This window comes from Paramormyrops kingsleyae, chromosome 5, assembly GCF_048594095.1.
Source record: "Paramormyrops kingsleyae isolate MSU_618 chromosome 5, PKINGS_0.4, whole genome shotgun sequence".
Classification (NCBI taxonomy): Eukaryota; Metazoa; Chordata; class Actinopteri; order Osteoglossiformes; family Mormyridae; genus Paramormyrops; species Paramormyrops kingsleyae.
The window spans coordinates 39,507,163-39,531,799 of record NC_132801.1 but is presented as its reverse complement, the minus strand read 5'-3'; the positions used below and the strand labels follow the sequence as shown (position 1 = coordinate 39,531,799).

At 38.9% G+C, this 24,637-nt stretch overlaps 1 protein-coding gene across 3 annotated transcripts in view; it reads right to left on the bottom strand.

Moving 5' to 3' along the window:
* LOC111834523 (acid-sensing ion channel 2-like) overlaps positions 1–24,637 on the bottom strand; it is a 426,530-nt gene that overhangs the window by 121,436 nt on the left and 280,457 nt on the right. For 2 of the 3 annotated variants that reach the window (XM_023793904.2, XM_023793907.2), the window contains exon 1: positions 14,850–16,234. The exons of the other annotated variant lie outside the window; for it this stretch is intronic. In XM_023793904.2, coding sequence (XP_023649672.2) covers positions 14,850–15,554 — 705 coding nt within the window. In that variant the 5' untranslated portion in view covers positions 15,555–16,234. Of the gene's footprint in view, positions 1–14,849; positions 16,235–24,637 lie in introns of those variants that run through there. 3 annotated transcript variants of the gene reach the window in all.

Sequence of the window (24,637 nt, the reverse complement as noted above, 5' to 3'; positions counted from 1 at the left end):
TCCATGTCAGCATGCAGTGGTGTGTGTGTGTGAGTATGTGCGTGTGTGTGTGTATGCATGTGTGTGTGATGCTTCTTTCTATCCACGTTGACTCAGCTGACCTTCATACAGGTATATGTGAGGTCAGAGTACTAAGTGATGCCTCTACACACATGTAATTAACTGATCTTATGTATCAAATGAGTTTATATGTCAGTAACCTGTTACCCTGGTGAGGAACGGCTATCCCATAAGCTCTTCTACACACTGGCACAGCTGGAACCAAAGAGTGACATTTATTTTACCTAGAAGAGACATTTGCCGGAGGCATCATTAAGACAAAAGTCTGGCCTAATGCAGAAACCATCCATCAAAGGATTCATTCTAGTTCGGGATCATTGCTTTTTATATGCTGTCATTCCCTGTTTGAAATTATAATCAAATGTGACTTTTAGTGTGTGTGTGTGTATATATATTTATACATAAACATACACACATCCACGCACACACAGGCACACACACACACACAGAAAACTGTTCTCGTATCTTTGTTGGAACGTCCATTGATTTCTATGTGCGAAACCCTAATTACCTTTAATCCAACACTTTTCATTCACACACACCCATAAATTTAGAAATGAGTGAAACTCATTGTAATTTCAGTGTAATACTCAGTGTAATTTTTGTTTCATGGCTCTGTGTGTGTGTGTGTGTGTGCAATAAAAAAACAAAAAATGCAAAAACTCTTGTATTTTTTTTTGTTACTTATGGTTATGGTTAGGGCTGGGTAGGGGTTAAGGTTGTTATAGTTAGCATTAGCATTTTTCCCATAGAAATACAGTATATGAGCGGTCCCCAAAAAGATATGATTATATGACTGTGTGTGTGTGTGTGCTACTGAAAAATTTCAGATGAGGCTGAATTATAAGTTAGCATGAATAGGTGCTTTTTTCTACCTTTGAATGGAACATTACCAGAGAGGGGACCTAATGAAACGCCTGAATGAAGCAGCAGGAATGCAATTTTCAGCATAGACACATAAGATCTATGCACTGTTTCCCTGGTAAGCCTGTCGTGGGCAAATAAATGTTGTTTTCACAAAACATCCATACAACATCATAATTAAAACAGCGCCACAAATTCTGTTGGTGTTCATTATGTTATTATAAAAGTATTTCTTTAGTAAAAGCCAAACAGTTTTAGAACATTTTATATTTCACACTTTCAACTTCATTCTGTTCCTTCAATATAATTATTGATGTATTTAGTGCAAATCTTACTCCAGCATTCCTGTGGAGACAGGATATTAACCTTAAATGTCGGTGCTTTGACAGTTCAGGTGTGTCTCAGTCACTTTTTGGCTGACCATGTCCGTCCTTTTATCACCACAATGTACCCAGTTTCAAATGGCTTCTTTCAGCAGGATAACGCACCATGTCACAAAGCTCATATCATCTCAGACTGGTTTCTTGAACATGACAATGAGTTCACTGCACTAAAATGGCTTCCACAGTTACCAGATCTCAATCTCAATAGAGCAATTATGGGATATGGTGGACCAGGAAATTTGCATCATGAAGGTACAGTTGACAAATCTGCATCCGCTGCGTGATGTATTGTGTCAACTTGACCCAAAGTCTCTACGGAATGTTTCAAGCACCTTGTTGAATCTATGCCACGCAGAATTAAGGCAGTTCTGAAGGCAAAAGGGGGTTCAACCCGCTACTAACAAGGTTTACCTAATAATGTGGCCAGTGACTGTATCAAGTGCCAATTAATGAAGTTTGTTGTTCTTCAGGCCTTCATTGATTTGTTGCTACCACTGACTCATTAAAGACTGTTGCATAGCCTAACTAAGGATTTTGTGGTTAGGTGGGTGAGGTCCCTGATTCATGCAGTCACAGCCCATATCATTTTATATAGATAAAACACAGAGTGAAATCCCATGAAGCTAACCAGCAGCAAGCCTTCCCTCACTCCAGTTAGACATGCTGTCTCCAGTCATATATATATATACACACACACACATACACACACACAATAGTCTGAACCTATTACTATAACTTAGTTTCTTCTAAAGATTAATTGACCTAAATTTCATTTTGAAAATACAAACAAAAGTACAGCGAATCTATCACATTGGTGCTTTAGGGATGGTATGGTGAGGCAGGTTTGAGTCCGCCCCTCCTCCCCACATGTGTGTGTACAGTTTGTTTGTCACCCCCCTGCTATGGTGGTCTCCTCCTGCAATTGGTGTCATGGTTTAATATCTGATTTACCCGTTGTTTGGCCCCAGATGGGCTGGCATCCTGTCCACACTTCCCATGACCTTGTGGACAACCGGCTGGAGGGCCATAGCTATAATGCATCTATACCAATGGAGTGATTTTGGTGCCAACACTGTCTGAACAGTTTTATGTTAAGTTTATGGTGCTGATTAAGAATATGACTTCAGTTTTGCCAGATTGGCTCTAGTTTCTGAGATATTTAATAGTTAATTAATTAATTAACGTAACACGTTTGAAAAGCATTCAGAATTGCAAGAATATTTTCATTTTAATTACAACTAGTAAGTAAACAGTTTAACACCATACAAAAAAGAAATTAAAAATATCTAACTGACAGGAAAAAGTTATGTATGATTTGATTAATTTAGTACAATATTAATTAGTTATTAATTGTTATTAATGTCAATGCTTCAAAAACACTGTTGATGCAATTTCCTTTTATGCGTGTCATCAGGACAATTATGTTGGAGACTCCAACAGTAGTCTGCCGTCATGTGTATGTCCCATCTGCCTTGATATCTCTCCTCCATCACCTTCATATCCTGGTGGAACCTCTCGCCTTGTTCCTCGCTGAAGTCTCCAAGGTTATCTGGAAATCTGTTTAAATGGCTATGGAGAGTGCATCTTTTTGCTCATATTAACTCCCAAATTTCTGAAGTTAGCAAGCATATCTTGCACCAGTTCTTCATAATTGTCTACTCTGCGATTACCCAAGTAGTTATTCACAACAGAGACAAAACTCTTCCAGACCGAAGCCTCAGTGTCATTCATGCATTTGGTAAAATTGGAATCGTTCATGAGTTTACGAATCTGAGGACCATCAAAGATTCCAGCTTTTAGTTTTTCCATGCTCAGTCCAGGGAATGATCTGCAAATGTACTTGAAGCAATTACCCATTTTGTCCAAAGCCCTAACAAACTGCTTCATCAATCCTAGCTTAATATGAAGCGGTAGGAGAATGATTTTGTTCTTGTCATCTTGTTGATGATTCATTACCTAACACTGTTAAAGAGTCAAAAGACAGACCAAAAGCTATTGCATTTGTTATCACACACAATTAGAATTGGGGGAATGCATTATTTTCATGGATGTCCATTATCTCAAAAACTAGAACCAATTCAGCAAAAGTAATGGGATTTTTGGATTCAGCACCCTCAAAATACCCTAAATCCATTCAAAAAATCTTGGCACCTGAAAAAAAATATGTGTAATTTCAACTAATCTATCTCTAGTTTGTTTATGTTAGATACCCATGATAGTAAAATATATGTAAGTCAAGAATATACTGTGAAAATACATTCTAATGCATATACAGTATTGTTATATATAACATATAGTTGAAATATCCATTAGTGTCATGTAAATAAAAAGCAAAAAAAAAGCATGAATAGTGCCTAGGCTTTAAATAATTACTGAGATTCATCATGGGAGACACATGCAGGATAATTAAACCAGACAAGCAGTGTGTTATTTATAAATGCTTAAGCACATGAGGCAAAGGAATGGGATCACCGATGTTAACACATTCAAATACAATATACTTAATTTGTTTTTGACCTGACAATAGCAATTATTAAAAATAATTTTAAAATAATTTAAATTATGAATAAAAATAATAATTGTCAGGGACAATGACTTACAATCAATTTTTTTTAAATAGCAGGTTCCTGCACTTAAAAATAAAATTTGGCCAGTCAAATGCCTTAAAGTCTACAACTTACTCAATATGTGCTAAAATTATTAATTATTATTATTATTATTGTTATAGGATGCAAATAATGAAGGATAATAAGAAAATTTTCATTGGAATGAAAACAGAGAGATATACAACCACATTTTGCGGGTATTATAATAATTGGGCACTGAGAATAACCAGGTAGAATTAGAAGCCCACATTACCTATGGAATATAGTATTGACTTCAGATCCTACACATTGCATAGATTCTGCTGTGCATTTTATTCTATTTTTGTAAGGGATTGTAATCATATTTGGTGCTTCCTTGCTAAGAAGAAGGTCACCCCTGATGTTATGCATTCTGTCAGCTCCCTTCAGAGGTTTCAGAACTAAAAGCTTAAAATGATCTGACAGTGTGGTGCTCTTCATTAATCAACAAGGTAATTCTTGATTGCTCTCCTGTCTTCATTACCATGGTCTTGGTAAGATAACTAACGCAGACTGATACGCTGAACATCACCACTGTTACAGATGCACGTTAAAATGCCTGTTTCATTATGAGTTAAATATGAACAGTGCATCTCTACAGTGTTCATGTAAATAAAGATCCCTGTTATTGAACTGCCTCCATCTTGTCATGATCCGTTCCGTCCGCTCCTGATGTGTGCCACGCCCACCTCGTTACCTCGTGTTCAGCCCTGATTGTGATCATCTGTGTCCTGTTATGTCTAGCCCGTCTTTTGTATTTACAGTAGTCCTCGTCTGAGTCAGTCTTCCCCAGACTTGTCATTGTAGTGTCTCGTTGATGTCCAAGCGTGTCTCTCCTTGGCTTATTAAAACCCCTGTTTACCCGACTTCCTGGCTGTTCTCGTCTGCTTCCCGGCTCGCCGTCTCCGAACGTGACACATCTCATCAAACTGTAGAATCACTAGTGGGTCCAAATGTTTTCTGCGCAAATTTATTGTAGCTTGGTACATTTTTTGCTCATTGTGATTTTATCATTTGAAATTGGTGCTTCCATTCTAGAGGACAACTTTACACTGTTCAGGGTTGTGGCCAATTTTTAGAAAAATAAGTGCATGCCTCTGAAAGCCTTGGTTTATTGTTACTCATAATAATTAAGTTCGTTGCACATTTGTCAATGTAAAGGCTCTTCTTATAAGCATATTTTCATCTTCATCTTTTTGTCACCTGAGTGATTTTTAGGTGTAATCGGCATTGAATCACTATTTAATTTTCTGCACAAAGTCAAAGATCATTACAATTTAGCCTTATCTGGTATCTTATCATTAAGATTCTGCAGAGTTAACTTATGGTTTTAACTTCTTTATCTATTGTAGCGCTGGCGAGGGGGGGGGGGGGTAAATGTCCCAGCATGCCCTGCATGAAATTATAAATAGCCTTTGTCTGTCCTATAAATAGCCCTTGTTGCATTGTTATAGTTAATACTTGTATTTCCCATTTGTGGCTTGTATGTTTACCTGTGTCTTGTGTGAACCCTATTTGATCCTTGCGTGTCTCTAGTTATTGTGTAAATTACCCACCATGTGTGTACCTTGATTTCCAGCATCTAGCCTCCCTGACTTTCCCTGCTTATACTGGGTTCAGTGCTTGTTGGGTGCCTGTTACAGTGCTGGTCAGGACTAGAATAAAGATCTGTACTGGCTTCTCCACATACATTGCTACACTTGTGATGCCTCGATTCGCCTGGCGCAACAGTATCATAAAACTGAAATAACCATTAAAAGAAGCTCAATATCGAGCAACTGCCATGAGTTGGGAAGGAGTCCCTGGTGCCCACAAGTACCACCACCTCTCCTGTCTCCTCCAATCACACTGCTACAGATGAAAGTGCAGAATGCTGGTTTCTATGACGAAGTCACACACACTCAAAGGAAATTTTTATTTACAATACATTCTATTTAGAAATAAATGTCACATCTACCTTTAAGCCTAATGTTTAAACAAGAACTTAAACCTGGTGCAGCTGATAATATAAGCCAGGGCTCTTCAAATCTGGACCTCTATTCCAAATCCATGTTTTCAGTTCTCCCAAGTAGTTTGTTTAATAATGACTGATTCTGATTGGCCAGATGCTTCACACCTGGCTCACAGGTAAAGGAAGGCTGGAAAATCAGCAGTACTCGGACCGTTAGGACCATGATTTGAATAGCCCTGATATAAACAAGTCCTAATGTAAAAATCAGTGCTGTGACATACGGACAGGAAATATGCCAAACCTGATTAAATGCTATGTTTCATTAGAATCTGAAATAAATAAATATTAGCAGTATACGCCATCCTTGGTTTTCCTTTTGTAAGGATAATAATATGTTTTATGAATAAAGAAAAAGTAAGCTGAAATGGACCAGAGATGCTGATATAAATTATTTTATGATTCTTTCCTCAAATTCAACAATTAACCTCTCTGCCATGGTGTCTACTTTAATATTTCCAGAAGTAATGGGTGAGAACCAGCAACATCACACCGGTCCATTTCTACACCCTTTTGAAGCACATACTGCTGCAGCTGAGGTGCTCACTTGGCTAAAGTATGAATCAGAAACCCTAAGCTGCCCTCCTCCTGCTATAACAGTGTTCTTTGTTGCCTTTATAGTCCAATGTTCAGGGACATATCTGGTTCTCATCTGTGTTTCTCTGATTCCGCCTTGTTCCGTGGAAACCCCTTGTATGGCTTAGTGACACTTTTCCCTTCATTCTGTGAGACGTCTGGCAGTGATTAACATCCAGGCCTCCTTCTTATTTCTGGGTTACCTTGATGGTGATTTCCTTTTATTGTTCAAAACTAAGCCTCTCACCCTACAAGAAGTCATGGGGCTTTTGAGGCAAATCATACCTCTTGCCAAATGCAAACAGATAAAGGTTAGATTACAACTTGGGGATACAAAGTCCTCAATGAAGCAGTGCTGCTTAGAATAACAAGTCAGACTATTCTGAAAGAAGGTAATACCTTATGGATGCCACATCCAGCAAATATTTACTGACTTATGGATGTCATATTCTATTACATTGTCTTCTATAGTAAATCTCTTGTCAACACCAACCGATTTACTGTGGTGCATTTTACCACAAAATCACACCATTCTCTATGTTAAATACAGTATACATTTTCATGATGTGGGTAATATGGCTACCTTATATTAATCCTAGTTTCACATGACAGTTGCTCGAATCATGGCATAGAGCACATGCTTGTATACCAACTGATTTACTGTATTCAGATTTCATGTTGTTCTCAGTTTCTGAAAAGGAAGACTATTCTTAGAAAGCTTAAGGAAGAATATTTAGAGCAGAATCTATGCAATGTGTAGGATCTGAAGTCAATACTATATTCCATAGGTAATGTGGGCTTCTAATTCTACCTGGTTATTCTCAGTGCCCAATTATTATAATACCCGCAAAATCAATATGTACTAGGAATGACACAGTAAACTTCTAAATCAGGGGTGGCCAATCTTATCCGCAAAGGGCCGGTGTGTATGCAGGTTTTTGGGATAACCTATAGGTCAGCTGTTCAAACCCAGGTGTGAGGACTCTTCAGCCAATCAGTCCTCTAATTAGTAATCTAATTAGGGAGTTGCAGTGAAAACCCGCATCCACATCGCCCCATTGCGGATAAGGTTACCCACCCCTGATTTAGAAGTTTACTGTGTCATTCCTAGTACATATTGATTTTTCTCTGAAATAAACTGGTTTGTGCACAAGATCGATAGTCAACAAAACACCAAACAATGTTCACATGAGCCAATTCACGTATTATGATTCATAAGCATCAACTGGATTAGAGCAGTAAAAAAAAAGAAAACATGATGGATTGTAGAAGTAGGAAATATGGTGCAGTGCTGAATGTCACACAAGCAGAAATACAAAGAAATCATTAGAGGAAAAAATTATAAAGCTGTTTTGCCTAATGTGAGGACAAACAAAAAGCACTGACTCTGTTTGGGGATTTGTGTGGAGGTTAAAAAGCTCTAGTAGGGGGTTACTGACTGGAACAAAACATAATAATTACAAAAAAAAAATTGACTATTATAAAACTATAATCAACTCAGCGTCAAAACTCCAGTCACTAAATTACCACTTATTCCACATTATTTTTAAATCGTGAGAGGGTTGGGCTGTCTGATGTACATGCTCGACATGGTTCATTAGTAGGAATTATTTTATTGATGGAGGTTTCATATGGATGCATTTAGCTTTCATACAGGCAAATTCAATTATAAGTGGTTACTAGTTTTTGCTGCACACTGTTCCTGAATTACCACCTATGCGACTTATGACCACTCGCACATATAACTGAAAGTGAAAAAATTAAAAAATAAATTACGTAAATGTATGTAAAAGTTAATTCTGGGCGGCCATATGCCCAGTAGGAATACCCTACCTAGTGCACACTGCATGCCGGACTATAGCTGCTGCAGGAATGTACAGTATATGGTATAAAAATGATAATCATGTACAAAATGTCTAAAAAGTCAATCGACTGTCTGCCAGTGGTAGGCTATGCACAGCACTGAGTGAAAATAAGGGGGATAAGGAGGGATTAAGGAGAAATATGCGTGTTCAGACAGCCCTCCCTCTCCCAGAACACCATCACGACCACCCAACCTACACGAAGAAAGAGTAAGAAAGCTTAGCGAAATGAAAGAACCGTGTGGGTCGCATACAACCTACATTTGCAGTTTTTTTTCTATAGATTTACTGGGTTCAATTTTATTTGAAAGTAACATGTACCCAAAAACATAGCCAGCTCTCTAGTCAGTAAATCAGGAACAGTGTAAACATTCATACCAAGCATTTAATGTACATTTGCTTATATTACTACCTAAAGATAATAATCTTTTTTTTTGTAATCTTTTATTAAGAAGAATTTTACATGCCATTCATTTATTTGCACAGAAGTGTATGACCTTGTCCATGCAATGAAACATGTCAGCCTTTATAAGTACATTGGTAACTTGTTATATTTACAAGAAAAACTATTCAGTCATAATTATATGGATGGCATGCTGGTGACACAATCTCACATACTGGTTGCCACTGTAGATTTTTGCTTCATTTTGTGAATGGATAGTCTGACTGCCCACTGTTTCTTACAGTTCTTTAATTATTTGTAATTCACTGTTGATTGATTTATGGTGTGTGGGGCTGTAAACATTCAATGCTGTACATGTACTGTTCCCTCTAAGGAACCCATTTAATATCCATGTGAACTGGAAGTATTCTTATGAAGTGCACACACAATGTCTCCTGGGCATTTAAGGTTATTTCAGCATTAGGTTTGCTGAAAAAGACACCAGAAATTCTCTGCTTCCCTCCATTTTCAAAGTATGGGTGCTTATTTTTGAGTAGCTGGACTAACCATGGGCTAACACCATTGAACCTTTTGGAAAGTGCACGATTTTACATCTGATCCCTTTTCCCCAATCAATCTGACATATTAAGCTCTAGATCAGGGGTCACCAACCTTTTTCAAACTGAGAGCTACTTCACGGGTACTGAGCATACGAAGGGCTACCAGTTTGAAACGCCCTCCTAAACTTATCTAAATTTCATGTATTATAAACATGTTTTAAATGCTTTTTTTAGATACTGTCATTTTCAAATCTATAAAAATGGAAATGTGATTAAAGAAGAATAGCGACAGGATAAAATTAACCTAACCACTGTGCCACCCCCATGATGAAAAGATATGGAACACAAAGTTTAAGATACTCCAGAATTATTTCTGGTTGGTTTTATTTACAGTGCTATAAAACCATATATTCATTTTCTGAAACCGCTTGTTTCAGAAAATGTTTGAAATCTAGAGTTTTTTGGAAGATGTACTGAAACACACAGCACAAGTACAGCTTCCAAAAATCTATGAAAAATGTATAAGTAGGAATACTGTATATCTCTCCTTCGATAGACTACTGTCTAAGGATGAAAGTAAAAATATAAGGCTTGTGATGGTTTTTCCTGTCTTCTAAAATTGATTTGTGGATATATGGACCGGAAGGCTAATGCTTTAATGTGACAGTTTCCTGCCTTTTCATCTTCCTTTGATGGACTTTGAGGATTCCACCCTGCCTGTGGCACACAATGCCAGCAGGCATGGAAACCAAACAAACAGGGTCTTATGCATCTCTGCAGAGTATGCAAAAAAGAAGTTTGCTGCGTTTTTACACCAACACTGTGTCATTGTCGTTCTTTGTGTGATATGTGAAAATTGTTTCAGTTCTGATCATTTGTAGTTCAGGTTCAAAAATGATTTCCATTACCCACAATCCACACTGTTCCTCATACTGGAGGTAAAAGAGCAACAGCCCTTTGGATAAAGACCTCGGCTCTCCTCCCCTATCCATTACGCACCTCAGTTTCGGCTCATTCTAGTGGACCCCGCTGCCAAGATACATAGAATTGGCCACAGATTGCAAACTACCCGGTGAACCAGTGCCACTGTAAAAACAGCGTTACTCGTCCTGCTCTGATTCACTACATTGGCTCTGAGCCAAGTACAGAGCCAAGAATGAACATGTCCATGACCTCTCCAGCCTATGTCAGGGGTATGGTCCTCAAGCCACAATTCAATTATTCTACAGTACTCTACATATATATACATACATACATATATATATATGTGTGTGTGTGTGTGTGTCATATATATATATGTAAAGTATATATGTAGAGTATACACACACACACACAATGCCTTGCAAAAGAATTCACCCCCCTTGGCATTTTTCATGTTGCTTTGTTGCCTCACAACCTGGAATTAAAATATTTCATAATCTTATTTTATGTGATGGATCTGCACAAAATAGTCTAAGTTGGTGAAGCCAAATGAGAAAAAAATATATAAAAAAGAATAAAAATAAATAAATAACTGAAAATTGGCATGTGCGTATATATTCACCCCCTTTGCCATGCAGCCCCTAAAAAGTCCTGGTGCAACCAATTACCTTCAAAAGTCACATAATTAGTGAAATGAAGTCCACCTGTGTGTAATCTACGTGTCACATGATCTGTCAGTATAAACACACCTTTTCTGAAAGGCCCCAGAGGCTGCAACACCACTAAGCAAGAGGCATCACACCATGAAGACCAAGGAGCTCTCCAAACAAGTCAGGGACAAAGTTATAGTGAAGGACAAGTCAGGGTTGGGTTATAAAATAATATCCAAATCTTTGATGATCCCCCAGAGCACCATTAAATCCATCATCTTCAAATGGACATGGTACCACAGCAAACCTACCAAGAGAGGGCCACCCACCAAAACTCACAGACTGGACAAGAAGGGCATTAATCAGAGAGGCAGCACAGAGACCATAGGTAACCCTGAAGGAGTTGCAGAGTTCCATAGCAGAGACTGGAGTATCTGTCCATAGGACCACAATAAGCCGTACACTCCATAGAGCTGGGCCAGAAAAAAGCCATTACTTAACGTTAAAAATAAGAAGGCACGTTTTGAGTTTGCCAAAAGGCATGTGGGCGACTCCCCAAATGTATGGAGGAAGGTGCTCTGGTCAGATGAGACTAAAATTGAACTTTTCAGCCACCAAGGAAAATGCTATGTGTGGCACAAAACTAACACATCCCATCACCCCCAGAACACCATCGCCACAGTGAAACATGGTGGTGGGAGCATCATGCTGTGGGGATGTTTTTCAGCAGCAGGGACTGGGAAACTGGTCCCAGTCGAGGGAAAGATGGATGGTGCTAAATACAGGGATATTCTTGAGCAAAACCAGTGTCAGTCTGCCTGTGATTTAAAACTGGGACGGAGGTTCACCTTCAAGCAGGACAATGACCCGAAGCATACTGCTAAAGCAACACTCGAGTGGTTTAAGGGGAAACATTTATATGTGTTGGAATGGCCTAGTCAAAGTCCAGACCACAATCCAATTGAGAATCTGTTGTCAGACTTGAAGATTGCTGTTCACAAGCGAAACTCATCCAACATGAAGGAGCTGGAGCAGTTTTGCCTTGAGGAATGGGCAAAAATCCTAGTGGCTAGATGTGGCAAGCTCATAGAGACTCATCCAAAGCGACTTGCAGCTGTAATTGCCACAAAAGGTGGCTCTACGAAGTACTGACTTCAGGGGGGTGAACAGTTATGAAGTTTTCTGTTATTTTGTCCTATTTGATGTTTACTTCACAATCCATTTTAATTCTAGGTTGTGAGGCAACAAAACGTGAAAAATGCCAAGGAGGGTGACTACTTTTGCAAGGCACTGTGTCATATCATTATTTAAGCACATAGACCCTTCCAAGAATAGATGTCAGCATGTGTCCTCTCAACAGAACATGGAATACTAGTGATAAGGGTCTGTATCCACTGTTTAGATTTTTTTACATTTATTTAGCCAATCAATCTCCTTGTATTTTAGATAAATCTAAGATGAAAGATTACAGTTCCACCCCATCAACAGCAAACATCTGGTTTGTGGCTGAGTTGTGCTGGATCCTGAGAACATCTGACACACTTATTCTGCTCACAAGCCCCACAGGTTCCACCTGATTGCAGAAAAACACCTGAAATGTATGGCTCCTTTGTGTTCTTCTGCTAACTCCATTATTACACATTCCAAAGGCTCACCAGTACTGGAGTCTCATGTTAAGCCTACAACAAAAGATAAACACTATAAGCAAACACGTGAGCACCTATGGAGGAAAATAGTGCATCCATGTGCATCAACACGTACTAACATATCAGCCTGCTATCGTGCATGGTTTCACAGATGGGCATCAAGACTAGGTTGCATCTTAAGCTTCTTTGATGGGAATAGACTGGCACTCATCCCAAGGATGAAGTGCACAAATTAATTTATAGATGTCACAATAACTCGATTAAACTTCACTGCTCGATTATTAAATAGCACTGTCTAAAATTTGGCTTCTCGTTTACTCAGCAATATGACGGAAGAGAGACAGCGCCTAGCAGATGATGGTCCAAATAAAGAGTGAAAGCATCTTTTCTGTGGAAGCAATTCATGTTAAAAGTAAATGAAATTGCAGTCGTCTGTCAGTATTGCAAAGCAGCTAAGGAGTACATTGACAACACTAATCACCAGGCTCGTGCAGAGGGCGTGCACCTGCCCTTTCACCTGAATAAATGAAAGTGCCTGTCCCCCTTTGCAAGCCTCTCTGCATCCCAAAAAATGTTTTGGTCAGCTCCGCTCCCCTATTTGTCACACCTGCCCCTAGTAAATTCAGTGCACTTCAATGCTAATCGTAGTGATAGTTTTAAAGGGTTTTGCTTCTACAGCTAATGTTAAACATCTCTTGCTTTTCACAGTATTTTATATCTAGATCTAGAGTTTATTGGTAGATGTATTGAAACACACAGCACAAGTACAGCTTCCATAAATCTATGAAAAATGTATAAGTAGGAATACTGTATATCTCTCCTTCGACAGACTACTATCTAAGGATGAAAGTAAAAATATAAGGCTTGTGATGGTTTTTCCTGTCTTCTAAAATTGATTTGTGGATATATGGACCGGAAGGCTAATGCTTTAATGTGACAGTTTCCTGCCTTTTCATCTTCCTTTGATGGACTTTGAGGATTCCACCCTGCCTGTGGCACACAATGCCAGCAGGCATGGAAACCAAACAAACAGGGTCTTATGCATCTCTGCAGAGTATGCAAAAAAGAAGTTTGCTGCGTTTTTTACACCAACACTGTGTCATTGTCATTCTTAGTGTGATATAGCACTTCATCTGTGGTGATTTTCTTTTTTTGTTTGTTTTCACAGGGTGATGACACAGACTAGTAACAACATGTCAGATTCATTATACCAAGTCATAGACACACTGTACTGTATGGAGATAAGCAGTGTAACTGTATCACAAGATCCATAAATGCAGCATTGGAAATACAGGTACGTCATAACCTTTGCAAAATTTGTGATTTATTTATTGTCCCCTGATTCTTTTGCTCTATATTATTTTTACACTGCAGTTCCTGTAACTGCTGCTCTAAGCTGAAGTTACAAATACCTTCAAGAAGGCCCAGCAGCACACAAGTCCCATGCAGCACTGTAGATGCACAGGGATGCTGCACTGTAGCTGAACTAAGTGTAAGCAACCAAGAGTCCTGCCTTTTAGACAGTGTTCCACTATTGCTTTCCATTCTTTGAAATGTTATGTATGATGCATTGTTATAAGCGAGTGGAAATGATTGTGATATAATACCCTGGTGTGTCTCTGTACACCAGCAGCTGTTACCATACAGCACAGAAGTAACATAATATATTGTATAATCATAGAGGCTATTTAATTTGAAGCACACATTCTTGGATACAGTTATTAAGGTAATGAAATTTAATAATCTCATTGAGAGAGTGTCTTCAGGTACGTATTCTGAATCCCTAATGCCACTACAGGTTTTCAGAGATGCTGAAGGGAATTCAGCTGTTACACCTGTAACACCAGCAGGAGTCTTTGCAAGGGAAAGATCAAACAGAAGAACCAACTTTTTTAACCCAACCACATACCCTAGCTGGATTTTCCCAGGAATTGGGAAGGATTCCACATACATTCCCAAAATGTATCTAAATAGACTCAGAAAGAAAAGTATGTGCAGTTAGAAATATATTGAAAGTTTTCTTTTGAAAACACCCAGCGATAAAATGTGAATAATAAAATCCAATTATGAGGGACATTATTGACATAATTTGGCTTAGCACAGAGATAAGATCACGGTTGCCACTGTCTGAGTATTTGCCTGTGTTTTGCAAAACCCATTAGCAGAAAACATGTGAAGGAGGTGGTGGAACCACTGGGCAATTTAAAAGCAGCCGGACATGAAAGCAAAGCCATACTGAGGCAAACTAACAAAAGCAAAATGAAAACATTCAAATGAAAGTGAACATATCAAAGCAAACAGAGACAAACTCACAGAGGAGAAGTTCTGGGGTCCACATATCTCCCCACGGTACTTGCAAGACAGCAGCATATCTTCTAGCTGGTGTCCCAGCCGGTCCATGAAGTCCAGGTTGGTGCCTTCAAAGTTACGCGGGGGCAGGAAGAGCCTAAAGTCTGACAATTTGAGGAACCAGGCTTGTCTGTCGTCCTGCAGAATGTCCAGGACGAGGGGCCGAGCCGTGCGGTTGGCCAGCAGGAGCCCGAGCCAGTAACCGGCAAAGAACATGTCACTCTTGGTGAGCTTGTAGAAACGGATGGGGTTGTTGTTGCAGATGGTGACGGCAGGGAATGGCAGCTCCTTTGCCCACTCCATGTGTACCTTAGTGTAGGTGGGAAAGGAGAGCCAGTACAGGAAGCGATTCGAGGACCAGGACAGAAGCAGGCCCAGAGAGGTGCAGAGTGCCAGGAGCCAGACGGCGCGGTGGCGGAGGGGAGATCCACGCGAACACACGTACCTCAGCCCATGAAGGTGCGCCTCGGCCAGCCTGCTGTGGCGTGGCCTGGTCCCATTCTGCTTCTGAAGATCACAGGCAGCACGCTGGAACCTCTTGCCGGCTAGTGTAGCACTTGGCAATCCCTGCTTAGGACAGCCTGCTTCCAAAGCCATAGCTGCCCAAAGCACTAATGCAACATAAACGGCATCATCTTGCAGACAAGCCTGGAGGTCTTGGGCCCTCATGAAGCTCCAGGGTGGACAGCTCTTAGCTGCCCCCTTAAGGATTATGTGTCCCAGAAACAAGCAGCAGAAAACCCATGTTAAGTTATAGAACTGATCATCCTTTTAATTTCCATTGTTATTTCCTCAGTCCACTTCAGCTGGTCCTCTTCATTTAATTTTTTATCACTTCCAAACTACTGGTGCGATAGTACTTTACGGACTACAGTGTAAATCAAGTCTAATACAAGAAAAGGATGAGCGAAAGAGAGAGAGAGAAAGAAAAATTGATAGCAAGTGAAAAACAGTGGTAAGATGCACGTGAGTGATAAAGTCCAGATGGCAGAGTAAAAGTTAGAATGAAAGCTTTGCAGCTGAGTTTTAAGGGACCAGTGAACAAAAATAAATTAACAGTTCCATTGATCCCGGGAAATTGGAGTCGTCAATCAGGAAAAAAAAAGTCCAGGATAATTGTAGCGCCAATGGTGGGGAGCTGGATACGTGTCGGCTTGGCGAGAGGCTTCTGCACTGTGCTCGCGCCCCTGGCACGGCAAGTCTCTTCTCAGCCTCCGACACTGGCAGAGCACAAGGCTTGAGCAGTTTCCATGCCGACCCTAGGCTGAGTCTCCACACACTAATGTTCTCCTTTCATCCCTTCCCTTCTCCTTTTCCCTTTCGTTCCCGTGCCAGCTCCTCACAGTCGCGACTCCTGCTTCCGACAGGCGCTCTCCCACTCTCTCTCTCTCTTTCTCTCTCTCTCTCTCTCTCCATCTCTCATTCCCCTGCCCTCCCCATCTCCTGGTCCCCCCCAGAGGAGCTGTAAGGTGCCTTCGCCTAACCCTCCCACCCACCACAATGACTATGAATTGCTTCTTGTATTAAGCAGAGGATGCGCATCCCGCACACGCATCCCGCACACACATACTGCACATCCCTGCAGGAGAGTCACACAGAGAACATTCATTTTATTCCAGCCCTTGTACATTTGCCTGAGAAATATAACACTTAGTGCTCTTTAAAAAATTCTGTCAAAATATATTTTCACATTTATTCAAAGAAAAAAGCTGCCTTGCTCTTTGATAGCTCACCTCTGCTGCTCCTCAAGTCAAGCCTCGATGCACAAAAGCTCTCTGTCAAGACAGATTCCTGCCCCAGCGCTTGGTCTCATCCACTGCACACAGCCCGTAATGGCACCCAGCAGCATTGACCCCCCCCACAATTAGGCTGCTGCAAGTCAACACATTATTGCACCCCTGTCACGGCAAAGACTCTGTGTGTCAACTGGAATGCTCTTTAGTGGGACTGTACTCTTTGATTCTAACTATTTCTCAAATCTCAGTGTGACTAGAAACTTACTCTTCAATTTCCAGGTTTTTTTTTTAAAATAAATTATTTGGATTGTGCAGCTGGGATGCAGATATCCATAGATAACCGCAGAGGGAGAGCGCAAGGAAGAGTAATGGAGAGAAGAGAGATTGAGCAATACAGGATTTACCACAAGTCTTAATAATAATAATCGATACTTCATTAATCCCTGTGGGAAAATTGTCTTTACGCCTCCCTCAATTTTGCCAATTTAACCTCACTCAATAAAGCCTTAACCAAGGACCCACAAACATGCTGAGGATGGGTTTGAACTAGTAACCTTAGCAGGCTTAGCCCACTGAGCCACACGCTGCCCAATATGGCATAACAAACAGCACAATCTGGGGACTTTCATCAATTTACTGTCCCAATGAAATATTAGGGTACAAACACACACTCTTTCAGCAAGCCTGTGAGCAAGAGAATTCATGATGTCGATCCTTAAGACAACCTAATGAAGCATTCTGATGATGGGAAGAATTTCAACTCTGCTGCAAGCTATTTGATTTTTTTTTATTTAATTTTTAAAATATGGGCTGGTATGTGGCTTAGTGGAAAACGTTTAAAATACACTTTTTCAAAGTGTCCCATGCTACCACACGAGTTTATGATAGTTGCCTGATGTACTTCAAAGATGCGTGGTGAATTTCAGATTTTTTTACATAGCATTTTTGTTATTATAGTATTTTTTTAATCTCTAACACTAACAATAACATTCTCTCTCTTAAGTATTAAGTACTTTTAATACTTAAAATTAAGTATTTTAAGTATTAAATGATAACACATAATAGCTAATATAACATGAAAGGGAAAGCCATAACACCATATTTTAATAATTCAGCAATCAGTTACAACAATGAAAACACTAATCCTGGCATTCAAAGACCAATATATGAAATACTATTTGGTGTTGAATAAAATAAAGCTTTATAAAGCAGCCTTATTTCATTGCTCTGTGTATGGTAAAACTGGTATTTTATTAACACTATAAATCAAGTATAAATATGACTTCCAGTTTTCTTATTGACTCAATAAATCTATGAAATGTATGCATGTATAAAATTATAGCTATAATTTTAGGTGTGATATTTTGCTGTACTCCGTTTTAACAGTACTATATATGGAAACACATGTGTAACACTATTTTATGGCCATCTATTGCATTTTATAGTACGGCTTCAAAAGACAGTCACATACATTTAACATCTAACTACCCAATTATATTGAAAAAATATGCATAAGTATATAAAAATGTATCTAATTTTCAAATGAGGGTGAGCTTTTTTATAGAAACTGAAAATGATTGTGAAGTTATCAAGTTGTCATTTAGGTTCATTGTCATTCCAAAGATCTTTCAATCTTTCAGTTTTTACTTCTCTAGTGAATATAATTACTACTTTATTGAGATTCCTTTGAAATGCACGTTCTGGAATAAAGGCGGTCTGCCCATCAGTTTTCGACACCTGAACCACAAACCTGCTTGTACAAGCATTTTCATTGATGGGTAACATGTTACAATACGGTTCCTTAATAACTTAGTAGTAAGTCAATACTGTAGTAGTAGCAAATACTGTAACTGCTTGAAATGAATGATCCATCACAATTCATTAATTGTCTAAGTCTCTATGCCTGTGATCAGAAGATAGCCGGTTTGAGCCCTGCCATCAACAGAACAGTCAGATGTCTGTATATTCTTGAGCAAGGACCTGAACCCCCAGCTTCAGGCGTGCTGTGTGTTGGCTGACTCTGCACTGTGACCCCACACCCCACCCTCCCGCCCAAAAAAAAAAACTATGGAGAGCAACACGGGGTAAGTGAAGAATTCCAATGTCAAATGACAAATAATGGATTTATCTTTAATTATGAATAAAGATTCACCAAACATGGATGTGTTTGGACTCTGGACAGAAATCAAAGTAAGAGGGAGAACATGCAACCAACCAAACTGCGTCTGATTTCAGAACACATGCTTTGTTAACTAGGCAGGGAAATATAAATAATCTTTTCCCTTTGGGGTTCATCTTTACTAATGTCTTGTAGTTATTATTATTAATTAACCATTTGCTGTAGGCTCATTCGTATGTGTTTTGGTATGGTGGGGCAGTCGTTAGCACTGTTGCCTCACAATTCTGGGACCAGCAGTTGAGTCTCTGCCATGGCTCCCGGTGTGTGGAGTTTGCTGTTCTCGCCATGTCATTGTGGGGTTTCCTATGGGTATTCCACACAGTCCAAAAATATGCTGAGGACCCCCCACAATCCTGAATAGGATGAGCAGTTACAGAAAATGGGGGGGTGGTTACGATTATGTTAATAATGTGATCTGCTACTGTTCTAATTACTATATGTATTAATCTATAAATAAACTTTTGTGAACTGAGAGAACAAGCAATGAATAACAAAAAGTGAAATATTAATCTTGTGTTCATTCATAATTAAATCCATCATTGAATCATGGCAGATAATTTATTTCAAGCAGTTACTATATTTGTTACTATATGTGTTTATACATTTTTGTGAACTATTGAAGGAACAAATAATGAATAACACAAAAAGTGAAATACTGATATTATGTGGGAGATAATGGATGGATGGATGATCTTATGTTTGGTCATCATTAATGAATAGTAATACATCTTTTATCTCAAGTAGCTACTATATTTGTTCATGATTTGTACTTGATTAGTAATTGAGTTACTACTAAGCTGCTAAGGAACCTTATTGTAAAGTGTTATTTACTGATGAGAAAGTGTCCACATGGATTTGTTGCATTGATTAACGGTGGGCTGATATTGATAAGATGAGATAAAATGTTATGGGCAAACACTTGACTAATTGTACAAGACTATATAGAGTCTTTGTTTTATGATGCAAGTTGGAATGTTTTATAATTATAGATAAAATAATAGCAGTATTTTATTTCAAATATAAAGTCGGATGGTATCCCTTGTCCCAAAAGTATTTCTGCATGGGTCCTTAACTCTCACAGATATGCTGCAGAGGTAGAAGCTGCCAGGGTATCTCGCTTAACCTTTGCACTGCCTTAAGGGCCTGGCTTTCGATATGCTTGGCTGATGACAATGAGAGACACGACAGTCTTCTTTGGGCACAGAATCAAACAAAGCCCCATAAAGAAGTGCTTTTCCTCTTCCGCTTGTCCAGGGGAGGCATGCTAGAGACAGGAAGCGTGAGACAATTCAATCGAAGTATGAACAGAATGAATGGTGAATAAATGCTAACAAAATAAGCCAAAAATGCATTGTTAAATGTACATAGCTGTTGAAATCAATTATTAGCAAATGAGCAGCGGTAAAAATAAGCAAAAACTGTGAAACTCTATACTTCGGAAAGTATGTATACAGTATTTATGCAGTTTTGTGAAATTCACATAATTCAAATTTATTTATTACATGTGTGGGCTGTAAATACCTGTATTGAGTTATTTACTGCTGTGACGCATCCCACATCAAAGGAGGCAGAAGCTGTCACACTGAATTACTTAGGCTGGGTAGTAGCACCTCTGTGCCTGGCTAGGAACCACCATCATTATTGCCGTTGGGCAATAAATCTGAGGCCTAATTCAGTCTTTCGCTTTTGAAATTATAGCTAAGTACAACATATAATTTGTCCCACTCTTTGCTGGCCTCCAAAAACCCTTGAAGACTCAGAAATCAACTGTTCATAGAAATTGACTCGCATAGCTCATATGTGGGAACTGGCAAGATCGTTGCAGATGTGCGTGTCTCTCTCTGCCTTCTACAGATTCTGCTTAATCTTTTCCAGTCTCCAGTTTGCTATTTCTGTGGTTTACAGGCCCATTTTAAGGATGGTGTCAAACAAAAGAGCATCAAACAAAATAACTATGGTTAAAAAATAAGCTCACTGTACCATCACATTGTGACAACTGCCAGTAGTAGAGTGTGTGGTGCAAGGGCATGACACCACCTGTCAGGAACAATGGAGTGGAAACAGACTCAGTGAGTATGTTACTGAGCTTCTGTTAAGGTAGCAGAAGGTTATCTGTCAGGATAGGCTCAGAGCAGTACAGCTTTGTGAGCAGAGTGAGATTGAACTCTGCCAATCTGGTCATGTTACTATACCTGTAATTTAAAAAACACAGCCATGGATGTCCCAGTGCTGAAGAGCAGCCAGGATTGAACTGTTTTCTCCCTTGAGGGCTGGATGCAACTTCTGTTCAGTTTTTCTCGTATGCTGGGGCAATAGTGTAAAAATATTGTGCTTTAACACACATCTTGAATATTACTGCGATAAACTCTGATAGCAGAAAGAGCTTGTTTGCTGAAGTATGTGCATGTGTGAAACGGCATTAAACAATTCTAAAGTCTAAGGTGCAGCCAAAATATGCCTGCTATAGATTTCACATTTACAACCCATTAAAAATGACCTCAAGCTTTAGTTATTGAACTGACGGTAATAAATATTAAAATGTAGTTTGAATGTGCTCAGTTGTTAGAGGTTAATCCACTACATGGCTGATATCCATCATCTGCGAGTTCATCCAACAAAGTGGTGCCAAAAGCACAAGAGATGCAGGGTAAGCGGGTTTTCCCATTAACACTGTGGCTCCTTTTTAATGTGATTATTTTACCAAAATATGATTATTGATGCCATACATGCTGGTCGCTGCATCTCAGAAACAGCTGCCCTCCAGAGATTTTCATGTTATGCAATGCCTGGAGTTTACAGAGAATGGTGCAAGAAAAAAAAAAATGTGATCAGCAGCATTTCTGCTACCCAAAACACCTTGTTAATGAGAGAGGACAGAGGGCAATGGCCAGACCCGTTAAAGCTAACTGGAAGGCTAGATGAGCAAAAATAGCATCTCATATAACAGCACTGCGCAGAAAGGTTGCTCTGAATGCACGAGTCAATGTTTAATGTTATTCCTGAGACAAAATGGGCCCAACATAGTGATATGTATGAGTATACAGTAAAGTGTATATATCACACAATGAGTTCTTTAACCGGCGTTTTCTGTTTGCTGGAATTTTAATGAACTGGTGGCCTATAAATTTTTGCCACAAACTAAATATTATAATGCTATCTATTTAACTGATTATAATCTCAAGCACGTTAAAAAGTTTACTTAATTTCAGCATCAGATGGATGTGTGTGCATTGCCTATGGATACACCAATAACTCACACTGATAGACAAAACACAACAGTTCCTTAAGAAATGCAAAGTGCTGTACAAAGTGCAAAGTGACAAAAACCAATTGCAAATTGTGCAGAAAAATATCTAATTTAAGCAACACACTTATCTCCATGACAATGGAAAAATGTGATTAATAACAGTGAAAAACCAAAACCCTGGCTGTACTTAAGTAAAAATAAATAATGTGGACTGTGACTGCAAATAATGACAATAAAAAAAATCTAAACATGCCCATTGATATATTTTCGGAGAAAATCACACAAGAGTATAACTACAGTTTTCGATCAGTCGGTCTTGTCTTTCTGGGTCACAATGCACAAGCCTGTCCTATTGATGGCATAGAATAAGACATTGAGAACAATAACTGCAGAACAGATGACTGCAGACTCAAACTGTGAACAAAATTACATAATTGGCAAGTATTGCTTTCAAGGGTTACCATTTGGTATTAAATTTGTTGCAACAATTAATATCCTACAAAGCGCTGGAATACAATGTTAGAGGACTGGTAGTAGTCAGTTTTACATGGATGATAACACTGTCTGTTTGTTTGTGTGTGTGTGTGTGTGTGTGGGGGGGGGGGGGGGGGGGGGGTAACATTACATAAAAGTAAATGACTGGTAAATGATATTGGGGAATCACATATTTCATTGATATTTCAAAAGATGGGAATAGAACCAGGAACAAGTAACTGCTATGCCAAGACCCACCCACAAGAGAAAAAAACATCCAAAACACTTTGTGAATGACCATCCAGCCATCTTGCAATAATTTATCCAGTACAGGGTTATGAATGATTTTTTATCATATCCAATCAATACAATTCACCTCTGAGTTGTTCTGATTCATGACTGATTTTGTATTGAGCACAGAGCAACAATTTCAACAACAGCCCTGGTGCTCATATTTTTCAAATCATCAGGAAGAATACAAATTTCCTGGGATCCATCCAGGCATGACAGTCACAGTTACAATCTACTACATGCCTTTTCAGATGCATAGCAGAAATGGGAGGTTACTAAGCACACACTAAAGAACAATACATCAATGTAATACTCCACTGTGAGATATTCCACAAGTAGGATTTACCTCTGTCTGTGCAACAGGAACTGATTATAAGGGTTTGATGATTTTCAAGAAAAAAAACACCTCACCTTCAAATTAGCATATCATAATTAACTTCACCAAGCAAGATGTGATATTGTGCAACAGTTGTGATACTGATGTGCAACAGATATTGTGGGTGTTTTCCGTGAGTGCACATAAAGATGAAACCTTTGAATGTCAAGTTTTGGATGTCCATGTCAATATGGTAGCTGAAAACTTACCAGTATTATAACATCAGATCAAAACAAATAGCACAGAATCTGAAAAAAGGTACCATCACTCTGCAGAAAGGCTCACCTGGAAACCCATGCTGGCAAAATGGTCAGGTGCAAGTGTAGCAAAAATATTATACTGCGACCCCAAAATCCATTGTGTCAGGAAATAATAATGAACAATCTTGAGAGTCTTTTCAGAAAAAAATAAAGATAAGTGGCTGTACTTGGACAGAAAAATAACTAAATCATACAGACTTCCACAAAGAAGACCCCACAATTGTCTGTGAAATATCTTGAAATTGACAAAAGAAAATTGGTACCCATAATTATTTATTTTATATTTGATTAAAATTAGACTTTCCTTTAGATTTTTATTTCAACAGAATATTTTTACTAATAACAGAACTGAATATTATGGAGCTCCAGGTGTCAACTGCTCATTTTCATGCACAAAATACATCGTGTGCCACAAAAAGCATTATTTAATGACAAAATCAAGTAATGCCTTGCTGCATTTTGTCCATGAACTCATAAAGATTTCACTTTCTTTCGTGCACAGAAATCAGAAGGAATGTTTCATTTTGTATACAGAATTGATATCAGCACTTTGCATTTCGTGGACAGGAGAAAGCCATGTTGTGGTCAAAAAGCATTTCGTGAATAAAATAATGTGATTTTATGGACAAAATGCATTTTGTGAATTAAAGAAAGTCAATTCCTGGATGAAAAGCATTTAGTGAATGAAAGAAAGTTATTTCGTGGACGAAAGTCATTTTGTGGACTAAATGCATTTTGTGAATGATACATAGTTATTTCCTGTACAAAATTGGTTCAGTGGTATCATGAAATGCATTTTCCTCTGCTGAGTGATGAAATGCACCACAAAATGCTTTTTGTCATTTGCGGAGTCATGGGAGGTATGTAGGCGTGAGCCCATGGGGGAGTAGTACCTTCCAGTGACCAGAAGGTGGAGTGCTGGCTTTAGTTCCGTTTAACAAGTATTTGAATGTTATAAAATATAAATAACTCCTGGGATAATACTTCTACTGTTGTATGTAGTCATTAGTGTCACTATTATTTTCTTTAAATTTTTAAATATTTTTAAGCCAATACAATGAAAAATGTTGACGCTGATTCCCTCTAGGTGTAAACTATGTTACCATGCCTTTTTCCCCCTAAATAACACTGTCCCCAATAGTTCAGATCAGACATACTGGGTAGCCCGCATCAAAAATGCAACAATAAA